At 36.8% G+C, this 16544-nt stretch overlaps 1 protein-coding gene across 3 annotated transcripts in view; it reads left to right on the plus strand.

Moving 5' to 3' along the window:
• The first annotated feature begins 358 nt into the window (after positions 1 to 358).
• The window catches only part of ANGPT1 (angiopoietin 1), a 257588-nt gene continuing 241402 nt past the window's right edge, over positions 359 to 16544 (plus strand). Inside the window, exons 1-2 of one of the 3 annotated variants that reach the window (XM_011930946.1) lie at positions 548 to 690; positions 765 to 1151. In XM_011930946.1, the coding sequence (XP_011786336.1) occupies positions 855 to 1151 (297 nt within the window). In that variant the 5' untranslated portion in view covers positions 548 to 690; positions 765 to 854. Of the gene's footprint in view, positions 1152 to 16544 lie in introns of all 3 variants that reach the window. The other 2 variants (XM_011930937.1, XM_011930953.1) reach the window with 2 other exon arrangements.

A 16544-nucleotide genomic window follows, 5' to 3' on the forward strand; every position in this document is an offset into this window, starting at 1 on the left:
CTCTGTAAAAATTGTTATTTTACATATTTTTCCTCAGAGTCAAGAATACATGTTTTTAAAAGACATTTAATAATGATACGGGTTTATCATTCTCTATCAAAAATAATTTCATTGGACATCATGCCAATTTTCTTCTTAGGGTCCCTCGACTAAATAGTAACTTTAAAAACATACTGCTAGTTTGCTGTATTTTAGTAGGTCAGCATGCACACCAAAAGTGTATTAAGGTGGACTGCTCTATTTATTGATTTGCCATGAATCTGCTAAAGGCTCAAGGCAATTGTCTGCGGAAGGGGGCGGGAGGGCCATACATGATCGAGGTCATACGCATCTAGCCAATTTGTAAGACGATCCTGCCGCCTTAAGCCATCAGCAATCCTTAGCATAGGGGCACACTCACGCATTCCTGTCAAGTCATCTTGTGAAAGGCTGCCTGCTTCCAGCTTGGCTTGGATGTGCAACCTTAATAAAACTCACTGAGGTCTGGAAGAAAATAGCAGATCTGAAGCAGATAGGGTAGAGGAAAGGGTCTAGAATATGTACACGCAGCTGACTCAGGCAGGCTCCACGCTGAACGGTCACACGGAGAGGAAACAATAAATCTCAGCTACTATGCAATAAATATCTCAAGTTTTAACGAAGGAAAATATCATTACAGTGAAATAAAAAATTTTAACATTTTAGAACAAAGCTAACAAATGGCTAGTTTTCTATCATTCTTCTTCAAACGCTTTCTGTGAGGGGGATAGAGTCAAACAAACAAGCAGTTTTACCTGAAATAAAGAACTAGTTTAGAGGTCAGAAGAAAGGAGCAAGTTTTGCGAGAGGCACGGAAGGAGAGTGCTGGCAGTACAATGACAGTTTTCCTTTCCTTTGCTTTCCTCGCTGCCATTCTGACTCACACAGGGTGCAGCAACCAGCGCCGAAGTCCAGAAAACAGTGGGAGAAGATATAACCGGATTCAACATGGGCAATGTGCCTACACTTTCATTCTTCCAGAACACGATGGGAACTGTCGTGAGAGTACGACAGACCAGTACAACACAAACGCTTTGCAGAGAGATGCTCCACACGTGGAACCGGATTTCTCTTCCCAGAAACTTCAACATCTGGAACATGTGATGGAAAATTATACTCAGTGGCTGCAAAAAGTAAGTGATTGCTTTCAGTTTCTAATAGCACGGAGGTTTTTCCGTTCTTGCACTGCAGCTAACTTAAAGTTCCTTAGGGGCGCATTTGTGTGTTTACCTTTTGCTCCAGGGGGGCAGTGTTTGCAATTGCAAGACGGCTGTCTGGGTTTGGCTTCCTGGGTAAGCCAAGCTTTGGGGGCTTGCGCAAGGCTATGAATGTGTGGGGGCACCCCGTGTGTGTGTCTAGCCCTGGTAAATTTTATGACATTTCTGGTTTCTCTTGTTTAAAGTTCAGCATTAAGAGTCTTTCTGTCAAAACCCTACCTTAAGAAAGAAAGCATGTACCTCTTAAGCAAGTTGGTGAAAAATAAATAATCGTAATGACTATACTAATTAATAAGATCAAATCGATTTTGCACCAGAAAATTTTGTGCCACTGGGGTGGCAAATCATCACAAAGTATTTGTTTTCTTTTTTTTTTTTTTTTAAACCTTTAGAAAAATTAACATGAAGTGAGAGTAAATATAAAATACAATATTTGGTTGGAGAAATTGTATATTTATGTAAAGGGAACTGTTAATTTCAGCAACTGGTAGAATAGTAGAGGACTGATTTCTGTTAAATAGTTTTTCTTCTGTCCTTGAGAAAAAAAAAATTTAAAAAGATACATTGTAATGTGAACTGTCAGAAAGGGCTTGCTTGCTCACAATGAGAACACGCTGGCTGTAGAGGAAGACATGCACCTGCAGATTTGGGCTGAACGCAACATATAGTCTCTACTATATTCCTGAAATACCTCCCTTCTCAGGGCATTGTAGTTACAGAGACAGTACCTGGCGAATTTAAGTATCCATGTTATTTGATGAATGTTAATGTCGAGTATGAATGTAATCTCAATTTATTGAAATCAAATCAAATAGTTTATCCAGTTATTTATCTACAAACCACTTAAAAGTTTTTGTTGAAGATATGCCTATTAAATTATGAACACACTTCTGCAATTCATTCTGTCTTTGCACTCTGTTTAATAATAGGCAGCCGAGAATAAGTATATTCCACTGACTATGCCACTAGAATGGAGGCAATGTCCCAATTTGTGAAAAGCTTCTCTCCCTCGTTAATGGATTCACTTGGTACATAGAAATAGGTATGCAGTCAGGCTTCTTTAAGTTAGTCTGTAAACCAGGCAATCCCTTTAAAAAGATAAAAGATAGGGAAAGGACAAATGCTCTATTTTGTTCCTGTGTGGTCACACTCGCTTAGGTCATCGCCTGCTGAATCATGCCAAGTAATAGTTATTCTACTTTTGTCCACTAGGGACTGAACTAAGATCACTGTTATTTTATTGGACACATTAACTGGAACTTAGTAGTTCTACAGTTTCCAAACCTGATAATTGTAATCTTTCTATTACAGACTATAGGACTGTAATACGCAATCAGTAGGTAGGTAGAAGAATAAAAAGCAAACAGAACTCTCAGTTTTTTTTTCAATTGTAGCTTAAATTTTAGGCACTACTTTCAATAGTAGTTTATAATAGGATGTTTGTATTTTTCTTTGGTAAAACTTATTTCCATTGTGAACAAATGATTTTGGTTGAATAGCTTGTTATTATTCTTCAGCACACCATCCATATAGTTTTTAGTGAGAATTCAATCATATATTAGTCCGGATTCTTTGAGGGAATGGGGAGGAAAATTTAGTCCCAAGTTACCCCGAAGGATCTATTCTACCAAAAACGTAATGTTTTGTTTGCTTAAAACGTATAACCAAAATAGTGATTCAAACATAGTAATGCATATTTCTTGTTGCTATGCAATTATTCATCAGTGACAGGGTAAACACATAATTCTGCTGGGCTTAAATCATGCACGTGTTTCATATGTTAATTTATTCTGCAAAATAAATTTGATTCTTGTTTGCATTGTTCTTGGTCAATGATTATGGGATAGCTTTCAGATTATAGCCAAGAATAACTATTAAAATGTTCTTTGGTTACATTGACCCTTTCAAGTGTAAATATCAAGCTGAATATATGCTGAAAACGTCCCTATTGCTATGAGTCAGAGCAGTGTGGCTTGACTATTGTCAGTTTAAATTTGCATATCTTTTGTCATTGTCAATGTGATTGGTTGGAGGATCAAGAAACCAAATAAATGCATTCAGCAAAGAACTTGCTAAAGGCTTTCAAAAGTTTCCCTTAATTAGGAGTTTTCTTCACTCCAAGTTCTAAACTTCATGTGATATATTGATTCTGATAATAGAAATGGGAATCTTTTTACTGTAACTGTTTGGTATGCTCAGTACTGCAATTTGTATTACTTCTATTTTGACTCCAAGTAGTTGCCATAGGTGGAAGCAATACCCTGCAGAAACTGAGGCTATCAGTGTATGTAAGTGAAATTAATTCATCCATTTATTCAGCAAAATAATTAATCAAAGCATAGTGATTATTATGCAGCTCATGGCATCGCTATCAGGAAAGATTTTGAGGCAGAATACATGTGTTATCAACGCTAAATGAAGCTATATGATAATTATGTTAATGCATCCCCTTCCATGAAAGGAAACCTCCTTCCTCAACTTTTCTGGTCTTGCAACTGAACAGGATGAGAAGCAAGGCATGCAAGGGGGCAAATGATTTGTCGGTCACCATAAATACTGGAACTGTTATGGCACTGCTTTCTTGATGTGATGGATTTAATTCAAAGGGATGAACTTTCCATAATCACTGGTTGATTAAAATGAGGCAGGTTGATAGCATTATTGTGACTTCTCAGACCAGAAAGAGTGGTATGAATAATATGCATCATATTATAGTGGTATGAATAAAACTATGCATGAGAGTTTTATTTTGTGAAACACCTGGGTGTGTTTCTGGGTTTGATCTCTTCTATAATATAGCTCTTTTCAGAATTATTAGCAAGTCATAGTAAATACCTGAGAGTGACCAGATCTTAGGTAAGTAACAATAAATACAACTGGCCCCGGTGTCTTTGTCACTTTCTTACGATCTCTTCCTACGTCTCTATGACAGGGAAACATTTAATCCACATCCTGTGCTTTGTGAACTACTGTTTTCTGTCTCCACGTCTCAAAAAGTTCACAAAGATGTACATTTAAAATATTTAGATTTAAATATGTATAATGTTCTAGGATTTGGGGAATCCTTAGAAGATCTGTTTTGCTTTTGCCAAATGATGTCTTTTTTGGTTAAAAATTTAAATAAATTGAGTGGATAATGCCTTGTAACAGAAAACAATAGTCTATTTGCTATAAATGTTTTACACTAGCTCAAACTGATAACTATTAATGGAAAATATAGTTATGAATTGCCATCCAGAATAGCTTAAGAAATACAAAGATTTTACTGGACTGTTTAGCCGTTTTTCTATTTATGACATTTTTTGGTTAAGGATGTCCTCTATTTGCAGATTGTATTCTTTTCTTCAGAGTTAAGATTTGGAATGCTATTACCCAAAACACATTGATGATGATGATTTTTTTAAACCCCTATATTACATATATATTAATCTCTATTAATATCCATTAGAATGTGACCTCCACGAGGACAGTGACCTTGTGTGTTTGTCCCATGTCATATCCTCAGTGCCTGGAAGAGTATATAACATATTTATAAAATAAATATAAAATAAATATTTGTTAAATGAACAAATGAATGTGTTATCTATTGCAATCTGCACTTTGCTGTCTACCATCAGCATTTTATTTGAGGCATACACCTTACCTCCTCAATAGATTGTAAGTTGTCCTATAGGCAAGGACTATACCCTACAGTTATATTTGTCCTAATACTAGTTAAAACAATATTGGGTCCAGAGTAGGTGATTATTAATTATTCAAATTATATTTAACCAGTGATCTAGAATCTCAAAATCTTCTCCAGTCACTCCAGTTCAACTTCTTAATTATTCTTTAAGGGTCAGCTCTGTTGCCAGTTTCTCCAGGAAATCTACCCACATTCCACTTACCCTCCCAGGGCGAGTTCTCAAATGTCATCGCAGTACATTGACTGTATCATGTTAACACTGTACTTCTAAGTTGTTGTGGTGGTTGTTTTAATTATTTGTTTCTAGGTTTGTTTTCCCACCTAGACTGTGAGTTCCTCAAGTGTAGTAAATGTCGCTTATCCATTTTTATATCTCTGAACATGTTCCTTAAGGGTCTGGATTAATTTCTCTGTTATAGTAATAATCAGTTTTTAAGAGATCAAGTGCTCAAGTATCCTATATAATAATACAATTTAAGGTAACTATAAAATAATACAATTTAAGGGACCTTGTAACTACTTTAAAGTTTGCTTAAATGTTAGCACTAGGCTACTTGAGGGTCAGCTAGATATTCTTTTGTGTGATAATGTTTTGTACTTCTATAAGCATAAGAACTTAGTATTTCTTGTTCAGTACAGTAGGGAGCCATTTACTGCATACATCTATCTAATATGTATATATCTGTATAATATGTGCACATGAGAACTTAATTATAATAATATACATCTATATAGTGTGTGCACATGAGAACTTGATTATCATAATATACATCTGTATAATATGTGCACATGAGAACTTAATTCTCACTGGTATATTATTGTTTTGGTAGCTGGTGGTGGCTGTGCAACACTAAGTCAGAGACAATGCTCTTATGTTTTATTTTCACATTTGTGGGAACTTCCTAAACATGTGAAATGGGTAGACATTGGCTGGGCATGGTGGCTCACACCTGTAATCCCAGCACTTTGGGAGGCCAAGGTGGGCAAATCACCTGAGGTAAGGAGTTCAAGACCAGGCTGGTCAACATGGAAAAACCCTGTCTCTACTAAAACTACAAAAACTTTGCTGGGCCTGATGGTGCGTGCCTGTAATCCCAGCTACTAGGGAGGCTGAGGCAGGAGAATGACTTGAACCCAGGAAGTGGAGGTTGTGGTGAGCTGAGATCGCACCACTGCACTCCAGCCTGAACGACAGAGCGGGACTCCATCTCAAAAAAAAAAAAAAAAGTAGATATTTAATAAGTACGATTTTAATAGTTTATCACTAAATGTGAAAATTTGCCACTAAATGTGAAAATTTTGTCACTAAAGGTGAAAATCTAATTTTCACTAGAGGTGAAGATAAGATACCTGCACAATTTATGCCTACAGATTGGGAAAAGTAGCAGTTGCTGAGAAAGATTAACAGAAATAATTGTCTTTTAAATTGAGTTGGAGAAATGTCCCCATCAACTTCATTTGAAGAATAGACCCCTGATTTTCAAGCCAAGTAAGAGCCCTTCGGAATCTATATTAACTTTTCAACAAATAATTAGGTGTTATTGTTTGCTTATTACATTTTAGAATCAAAAGATCCAAAAAACCCCTTTCAGCCCCAGAAGCCAGCAGTTACTGCTGTCACAACCTTTTGGCAAACTGTCTCCATTGAGAGATCTCAGGTTTTAGGGCTATGGCAAGTAGGTCCTTTTCTATGGGCTTCTATGGGCAATTACAGTCCTTCCTTACCCCTGACTCTACCATTTCACATTGAGCTTTCTTTTAATAGCACTCCTCTCATATATAAGTATTGGTTTAATGAAATTTTAAATGAATAAGAATGTCATTTTCCCCCTTAAAAATCCTTCTACAACTTCTCATTACATAGGAATAAAATCTGACTTCTTACCAGGAGGTCTTATATGGTCTACCCCACACCTCTCACTGGCCCCGTCATTTGCTACCTTGAAACGACATTCCAGACACTCAAGTGACATTGGCCTTCTTGTTATTTCTCCAACAGACAGGCTCATTCCTGCCTCAGGGACTTTACAAGCTGTTTACTCAGCTCAGAAAATTCTTCCCCCTGATCTTCACATGGTTGGCTACTTCTCTTCATTCAGGTCTTCACTCAGCATTCTCAGAAAATCTCTGAGCACCATTCCCTACCACCTTCCCCACTTTGCTGAGAGACTTTCTACCATATTATGCTGTTTATTTCTTCATAGTATTTACTACTGCATAATGCTGTATTAGTTATTGTAAGATTATTTATTCTATCTCCGCCTACTAAGAATGCAAACTCCATTAGAGCAGCAGCCTTGTCTATCTTGATGCAGCATACCTTCTACCTAGAAGAGTGGATTACACATGGTAGGACCTGAATAAATATTTGCAGAATGAGTGACTCTGTATTTTCATAGACACTATGCTCTATGAGGTACATCCTGTACCTGTCTTGTTGACCAGTTTTTATTTATTATTCTGTTTTATTATTTCTGGTAGCAGATTGACTTTTCTGGCACAATGCTTATAGCATAGCTGGCTCTATTTAGTATTTTTTAATAAATAGGGAAACAAATGAAGTCCATGAGCAGGTTTGGACTATAATCAAATAGATGTATGAAATTTAGATGCAACTATATTTTACACGTTACCTTTTTAACTACATAATGGCAGAAATTTTATTAATATTCCGAGTTTCCATCCTCTCTATCAAGGGTCAGCCAGCGATGGCCCTTGGGCCACATCCTTCCTACCACCTCTGTTTGTAAATAAAGCTTTATTGAAGAACAACCACATTCCTTCCTTTATATATTGTCTGTGCATTTGTAAATAAAGTTTTATTGGAACAGAGCCACACTCATTCACTTATGCATTGTCTATGGTTGCTTTCCTCCTACAAAAGCAGAGTTGAGGAGTTGCAACAGAGCCTAAAATATTTAATATCCAGCCCTTTTGAGAAAAAGTTAGCTGACCCCTGCCCTATATTGCAAGAGGAATTAGTATTAATATTGGGACCATTGCAAGGTAAATTGTAAGGTTTGTTGTGTGGGAAAAAGATTGCCCTCCAGGAGGCCCAGTAATCTTCAGGTTCATGCCAGTTGGCAGAGAGCCTGACTAAGCCATTTCTTGGCTGGGTGTCTGGACATGCTGTGAGGTGACATTTTAGAGGCACACAGGCAAGGGAATTTCATGTCTTTTCTTTCTCCTGCCCATCATCACAAGAACAGGGAAATATTCCCAAAGCAGATACATATCAGAAAAGAAAAAGCACCTGGATAACAACACAGACCAGCAGCCTGTGGATAAACAAGTCTGGGCTACAGGGTCTTCTGTGCTATGTGCCTGTTTCATCCTGTTGGCTGTGGCATTAGCAAGAATGCTGATAAAACACTAGAGCCATTCTATTTTCTTAGAAATGGGGCTTCAGCTCAGCCTCTTATTAGAAACCTTTCCCTCCTGTCATTTGTTTTAAGTATAAACATTAGAAGTGTTCTCACTTGTGCAGATGATGAGAGGGGAGGAGCAATAAGTGGGTAGCTCAGCTACAAAACACAGAGTTTTATCAGCCCCTGTGCTATAATTTGCTAATTAAGGAGATTTTGTTTTCTTTCTGCCACAGCCTTGTCTCTGTATGGAAACATTAGCAGATTAGCAGCCTTTTCCTGGGCCTTGTCTTCTTTTCTTTTCTTTCTTTCTTTCTTTCTTTTTTTTTTTTTTTAAGTACCACAAGCTATATTGTGTCATTTGCTTAGATGCACAACCCTAATTACATTCTGAGTCATCCTCGACTTTTGTCCCAATACAAGACTGTCTTTGGCAGTGGAGTTGGGAAATTCCAAACCCCCTTTGGTTTTGGCCCCATGGTCTGAGGGAGGGAGGGCATCTCGGTGTTTAAATCTTCTTACAATGTGTACAAAAGATGTGCCCCCTCTCTTATCAAAGAGGGTTTTAAAGAATGACACCCTCCATGGATTATCTTCTCTTTACATTTGGAGGCTATTTCCATGTAGGGTCTATACTTGAATACCCTTCTCTAATTCTAAATATTAGAAGTGAGAGAACTTTAGGCTCATTTGGTCTCAGCTGTCTGCTCAAGTAATCTGAATTTTTTCCTTCAAGCAAATGAAAAGGTAACTTTGAACAGAGAAAGTAGCGAATAATTTCATCCAGAATGCATTTAGGCCTATGAAAACCTTTTCTTTTGTCAGTAAGTACTGAAAAATATACAGTAAGATAACTTACTTGTTTATACTGTATTACATGACTATGCAGGTGACTTATTAGAGGTCTATCTAGGAATGTGTTTCCTAAGTTTGTGTTGAACTCTTGAAAAAACATGTAAATTAGCACAGGCATTGAGATGTGTCTGAAGTAAATCAGCAGCTGAAATATGATTAAAACACAAGTGAAATGCGAATATCTTAAATCACTAGTAATATGTACCTATAAGTGACCAAACTCACTGGCATCAGATAGGTAAACTTACTATAAATTTCAGTGAAATGGCTTATGATAATTTTGAAGGATGGCATATTGTAAAGTTTAGTGACATGTGTAGCTCTACTCATTAGGAAGGAGTATGCTTTATTGGTAGTCTCCACTTTGTTTCTGAAGGCTAAATAAGTTAAATTACAATGCTTCACCCTCCAAGATGATTGGAGACTTTCCATTCCCAGAGAACCAATAAATATTTTAAAATCTCAAATTATAGTTCTTTAAACCCTTAAAGATGAAAGATAGCCCCAGGATTTCATAAAACATTTTAACAGTATTCTTGTCTTCACTCTTGATATAGAGCTGAATAGATTAAAGTTCAATAGGTTTTTACTGTAGCTCAAGGTTTGCTGCATCCAGTAGGTCTTGACATCCACCTTATTTTAATTGCACAGATATAAGGGGTGAGAATTGTAACCTTATTACCAGTATTATCAGCCTTTTTATTATTTTCTAATTCTACTCAGTTTTTAAATAATAAGAACAAAGGTATAAGGTGATAGTTGTTTTAATGCTTGTAGAATAAATGAATGGGTTTATTGAATAAGCTGAATATTTAATAACTTAAAATGTCAATAATAAAGACAATATTTTTGAATCAATGAACTGATGAATTTTAAATAATTCTTGGCAATTGAACCTGATTTTCAAATGAATTAGTCAGCAGAAGTTTAATATCTAGAAACAAATGGAGAGGTTAGAGAAGAAGTGGAGTGAGGCCTTCTTCTAAACCTTATTCCCTTGGCCCTCCAAGAGCATTCCTCAAGGCACCCCGAATGTCCAAAGGAACATAGTTTCAAAATAGCTGCAAGAAAACTTTCAAATAATCAAATATTAGGTAGAGCTGCCCAAACCTAGCTACTGGTGGGCATGAAGAAACATTACCTTCGATAGTTTGAATTTGTTGCCAAGCTGTTGTATGAACATCCAAATCTGCCTTACAGAAAGCAGTTTAAGGGTATCAGTGTGTAAATTTCAAAAACAAATGCAGATTGTTTTAGACTCTTAAAAATACTGAGGCCCACCCATATTTCACATGACACAAATTTGATAATAAACTACTCTTGGTTAATTAGCGGCAAATTGTATAATTTGTCTAATCCTTTAATTATACAATTGTATGATAATGTTTACTTATTTATTTTTACTTTAAGAATGTAGTGTGTGATGATTGCCTCATGTTGTAAGGGATACTATTCACTTCAAGCAGAATTCATTGTCAAGAATAGTGAAAGAAAATCTGAATATCAAGGAGGAATTTTGATATTTTCAAAATTTCTCTGATGATTTATTAGATCTACTTCCCTAACCTTGTTTTTTTTTACTTCTGCTACATGGCACTTACCAAGAATAGAAATCTCAAGAACTGCTATTTTCTTGTACACATGTGCCAGTATTTTTGTGTTTTTAAAGACACTTGTCCATGTTGTAAAGATGAATTTAGTTTAAACTATATAAAATAATCCATGAGTCCATTTTCCCAAATACACCTAAGCTGTGCTATATCATAATGTGCTGAAAGAGCACAACCAAGTGAGGCAGTCCCATCGATTTCATTAGCTCTCTGGACTTTCTCTTTTTTTTTTTTTAGCAGATGAACGACACACAGCCACTTAATATACTGATGGTGTGAAGGCTCCAATGTGAGGCCTTATTTGAATTTATTATTAACTTTCTTGTTGTTTTAAAAATGAAAGTTCTAATATTTTTTCTGGCATCCAAATGGTTTGCTTTTTTCAACCCCCACTTTGCTCATTCTGCACATTAGAGACTTCTGAGATTAAAACCAGGAAAGCAGAGGTGGGAAGGCAGCCCTCAGACCAGGCAAGACAAAAAGAATGAAAGGGACCTCCCGGCCTGTCTGTCTTTTTTATTTCTCCTGTCTCCTCCATTATTCTTTTTAATAAAGTCTCCTGTGATCCTCCTCATGCTGGCCATGGAGGGGGAGTGCTGCAAAGAGGATGGACAACAGGGAAGGCAAATGAACAGAGAGACCGGTGACTGTCCCTTTATTGGGACATGGGGGAGGAGTGACACAGTGAGGGACAGGGGACTATAGCAGTGTCAGGAGGACTGCTCCATGAGGGATGGCATGAGTTCTGTCCTGCACTTTTAGTATACGGGCAGGAGTCATAGAGCTTAGCACCTGCAATTAACAAAGGGCATGAAACCAGTTAGTCAGTTACCTAATCACATACGCACTTCAGCCAAGGTGGTCTGCAAGGTACTAGGAAGATGCAAGAAATTCACTAAAAGCCCTGTTGTTGAGAAGCCTAAACCCACTGAAACAAACTTAAAAGCAAGGACATTATTTGTGTCCACTATTTCCTATGACAAGTTTAACGATAGTACAGCCCAGTGATGAAGTGGGTCATGCCTAGAGTCAAACTGCCTGGATTTGAATGCTGATAGCACCACTGACTTGCTGTGTGACCTTGGGAAAGCTTCTTCACTGCTCTGTGCTGCAATTTCATTATGGGTGAAATTGAGGTGAGAAGAGTATCTATACCATAGAGTTATTAAGTGCGAACATAATTCACATAAATTACTTTGCACAAGTTCTGTCACCTAGTAGGTGTTATGTAAATACTACTTATTACTAGGGGAAGTTCCGGGTACAGTGTTAATTAAATATTGAGCACTTTTTCAAAACTATTGGGACCGCTGGAAAAACTTTACATGTGTTAGTTCATTGAATACCTCAAAAGCCAATAAGAGGTAGATAGTGTTATAATTGTTCCATGTGGCAAATGAGAAAACTGAGGCAGGCACAGAGAGTGGAAGTAACTTGCGCAGGATTACACAGTACCTAAATTTATGGGCCAGCACTCAATCCCAGGCAGTCTGGCTCTATGACCTATGCTCTTAACCAAATATGAGATTAACTGCAGCAACGTTTGCCGTGTCTCCTCTTGTCAATCATCAAACCTTAAGCCTATTTCTAAAAAATTTTTCTGTAGTTGTCTTTGTGTCTAAACCCTTAATTCTTTGATACTAAATGTGTTGCCTCTTTCTCAAGTTCTGTTTCACACAGCCATTTGTCCCCATCCCCACTCTAAAGCTCCATGGTTAAATTGACGGTGGCATGTAGGCTCTGTTGCTGATTGAAGCACAATAGCTGATTCTCTCAACCCTCCCACAGGCCTGTTAACAGACTGCAGAATCCTGCGTCTGCAGTCCCTACTGTGTATCTCCTTAGAAGCACCATCTCTTGAAGTTATAGAGTTTAATTGAGTCTGACTATTTATCTAAAAACTTCTAAAACACAAAGAAAGACTTACAATTGCTTTACATGGGGTGAAGCTGCCTATTCTAAATATCTTCCATTCAACGCAATGACCTCCCTCATGGATTTATCTGTAGGCAGTCCTGCTTGGAAAAGTGAAAGCTCATTCTGGAACTTAAAATATTATTTGCCTGCACTTCCTTTTCTGGGTCATTTGGAGAGTTGTAAAAATGAGAAGAAATGCCTTGTTTCCTTAGGCAATGACCTCTTATCTCACTTCCTATTTTATTTATCATTGTCCCTATTAATGAAAATATTCCTGGCATTTTGGGCCCAAGCCAAGAACACTGCTGCTTGTAGACAATTGTGATAGTTCTTCCTCTCTTTTTGTCTGATCTTGGAGGCCTGGTCACTCAAACTTTGAGTTTTGAGACTTGCTGCTTCCCTTGCTGAGTATCAGTTGCATGAGACAGGGAGGCTCTACCCTAACTTCTCCCTGTCCATTCTTCTCCACAGAGACCCAAAGAGGACAAAGCAAGATGGGGACAAAAGAGATTTCAGTCATTCTTTTCACCCACCTTTGCATGGTGAGGTAAACTAAAACCTATTAAAACAGCACAACAACGAACAACTCAGCGCATATTCACTTGCTTGACCTGTGCTGTCTATTGAATGCTGAGCACAAGCAATGTGTGGTGTGTGGGCATTATAGGTGCCCAGTAGATACTGTTTGGAAGTGTTCACGAATCAATGCACGCTGTATTGCTCAAGCTGCTTTGGGGCCACTATTTGGTCAGTGAAGTTGTCTGAAGGATACTTGTGCTAATGCTGAATAACAGAGACCTTTCCCCAATGTGCGGGAAGCTATTAAGTTATAGAGTACAATTTTCTCAGTTTTAAGGGTTTCGCACTTCATCGTCTCCATGTTTGTCATCTTCCATCTATTGTGTGTGGTATTTGTCATCTCTCAGGAGACAACTGACAATACAGCAAATACATATTAAAGGAAGCTGGGAAGTGACCTCTCATGTTTAGTTGTACAGCTTGCATTACATGAGACACATGATTATCTCACTGATATAACATAATCACATGTTCTGCCAATGAAATTGCTATTGCTTTCTGTGCAAAATAATTTATCTGCAAAGACAGCAATGGATACTGGATATTCTTTCACATAGCAAGTATGAAAATAACTTTTCTGCCAGACACAGTAGCTCATGTCTGTAATCCAGAACTTTGGGAGGCTGAGGCTGGTGGATTGTTTGAGCTCGAAAGTTCAACACCAGTCTGGGCAACATGGTGAAACCCTGTGTCAAAATAATATGCAAGAATTAGCCTGGCATGGTGGCTGGCACATGCCTGTGACTCTAGAGGCTGAAGTGGGAAGATCACTTGAGCCCAGGAGGTCAAGGCTACAGTGAGCTGGGATTGTGGCATTGCACTCCAGTCTGGCTGACAGAGTGAGACTATCTCCAAAAACAAAAAGAAAAAAAATAAAGACTTATTTTTTAATACAAGGTATTAATAAGTTTACCTTGGTCAACAGTGTCATCACCCAAACAAATATTTTAATACATAGCAGGTATTATCAAACCCACTTTACAGATAAGGAAACCGAGGGCCACTAAAGTCAAATGATTTTTAAGAAGTTACATATTTACTTTGAGGCAGATTGAAGAATTTGAACCCATACTCTGAGTGGTTAAATCTGAAGCTCTTCACTCTTCTTGCCTCTTTCACTTTCCTTTCACAAATTACAATAAATTCTGAATGGTGGGGAGCAGGGAAGAGATTCAGATGAATGATGATGTCTTGTAAGTTTTGGAGAATCTATCCATACTAAATAACCTTCTTTGGCAATGAGAATAATTTACCATACATGTGTATAAATTGCTGTAAGAAGCCTGCTGTTCTTAGGGAAAATGCTTCCTAGGAATCTTTCCCATCCCAGCACAATTCTTAAAAAACTTTTACAAATATGTCAGAGGCAAATAATTCATTGCTGTTTTTACTTTTCTTTTTAAATAAATGAGCTACTTAGACAAATTGCTTTAGTTGGAGTTATCCAGATATGAGTATACAAATAAAGATAATATTTTAAACTAGCTTCTCTGTATTTTTGTTCAGGAACACTTCATTATTACAGTATTAGGTTATATTTCTTGTATTTCTTTCAGCTAAAAGACAAATAAAAAATAAAATATAGTCAATAGAGAATCATTTAACATTTTCAACATTAATAAATTGGGGTACTATTTGTAATATTCTGGGCAAGAGTCATTTAAAAGACTTTATGCCATGTATGCTTTGAATTTTTTTAAAAGTTCATCAGTATGATAAGAACATGAAAAATGTAGTCATTGATCTCCAGTCTATGCTTAGAAAAAAAGAAAAGAAAATTAATAAACACTTGTGAAAGTGAAACTATCAGTATCTCTTACTGACAGTCAAGATAAACTAATGGACTAAAGAGACCTTGGTTCAAACAAATGATTAAAGCTGACAATAAAAGTAGAAATCTCATACTCAGCTTTTCAACAAAGAAAGCTCTTCACTGAGAACTGAATATATAGAGAAACTAAGAGGACTTCCTGTCAAAGAGGAAAAAGAAATTTTTATTTTATGACTGTTATGTTTCATATGAGACTAAAGCTTACATACTTTGAGTTCACAAATCAAACTTGTGCAATTTGCAAGGAAAAGGTCATTAGGGAAATGAATTACCCTGAACATCAATTATCTCTATATAGTATCCTACTATTTTGAAATGTCTTACATTGAATCTAATTTTGAAGACCATGGTCAAAATGATATCATAAACAACTAAAGAATTCAAATAAACTCTGTAAGCCTATTTTAAAGTTTTTTTTTTTATGTTTCAAATAATTCACCAAATATTTTGAAAGTTCCTTTTCTGGTCAGATACAAAATTGCCTCTTGTGAAAAATGAGATTAACATATGTTTGTTCCTCCTCTGATTACTGGGCATTTGAGAAATCAATGACAAATTGGTGATTTTCATCAGAAAGACACATCATTCTAACCCATTCATTCAGTGGAGGTATTTTGAAATCTTTAAGGAAGATATAGTTTAAAAAATTATATATAGTTTTAAAAAGGTAGAACAAAACACATCTAAGCCACCATGTTTGAGTAATAAAGCTATATAAAGAAATAGAGCTATTTCTATTTAAATTTAACAAGGTAGAAAAAGTACAAGTAATAAGTAGAGAACAGGACTAGATGGTAAATGATTATAATAGCACTTCCTGTCTTATATGCCACCCTCTCATGAAGAGTTTCCCTCCCTTTGAATCTGGCTGGGTCATAAAAGAGAATTGCATTCCCATCTTGTGCACTACAGTACTCATGTCCTGAGCTACTGCATTAGAAGTCCATCTACCCAAAGGCCATAGTGTTGTGAAGAAGTCAAGTCACATGGAAAAGGCCTGTGTTGGTGCTGTGGGTAGTGAGTCTCCATATTTGAGTCACCTCAACTTAGGCTCTAGACATGTGAGTAAATGAGCCTTCAAAGCTTTCTGGTCCCCACTCATTGCACTATCTCCAGATTTGGAAAAGGTCTGGAACATCATGGGGTAGAAACAACCCATCCCTACTGTTCTGTTTCTGAAATCCTGACTCATAGAGTCTGAGATCCCAATAAACATAATCAAATAGTTGTTACAAACTACTAAATTTGGAGGGTAGTATGATGGAACTTCAAAAAATTTATGGAAGGAAATAATTGAAAGATAAAAATGAAAATCTAAACTTTATTTCTTAACGTAAGCTCCATCAGGTTCAACTCACTCATGTAAGCCATGATACCAGCCATTTTAGTCCATCCCTAAATAACTGAAGGTCCAGGAATTTAATCATATCAATGCAGTATTTTTTTCTTTTTTTTTTTTTTTTATTA

This window comes from Colobus angolensis, unplaced genomic scaffold, assembly GCF_000951035.1.
Source record: "Colobus angolensis palliatus isolate OR3802 unplaced genomic scaffold, Cang.pa_1.0 Scaffold121, whole genome shotgun sequence".
In the NCBI taxonomy this organism is placed as follows: domain Eukaryota; kingdom Metazoa; phylum Chordata; class Mammalia; order Primates; family Cercopithecidae; genus Colobus; species Colobus angolensis.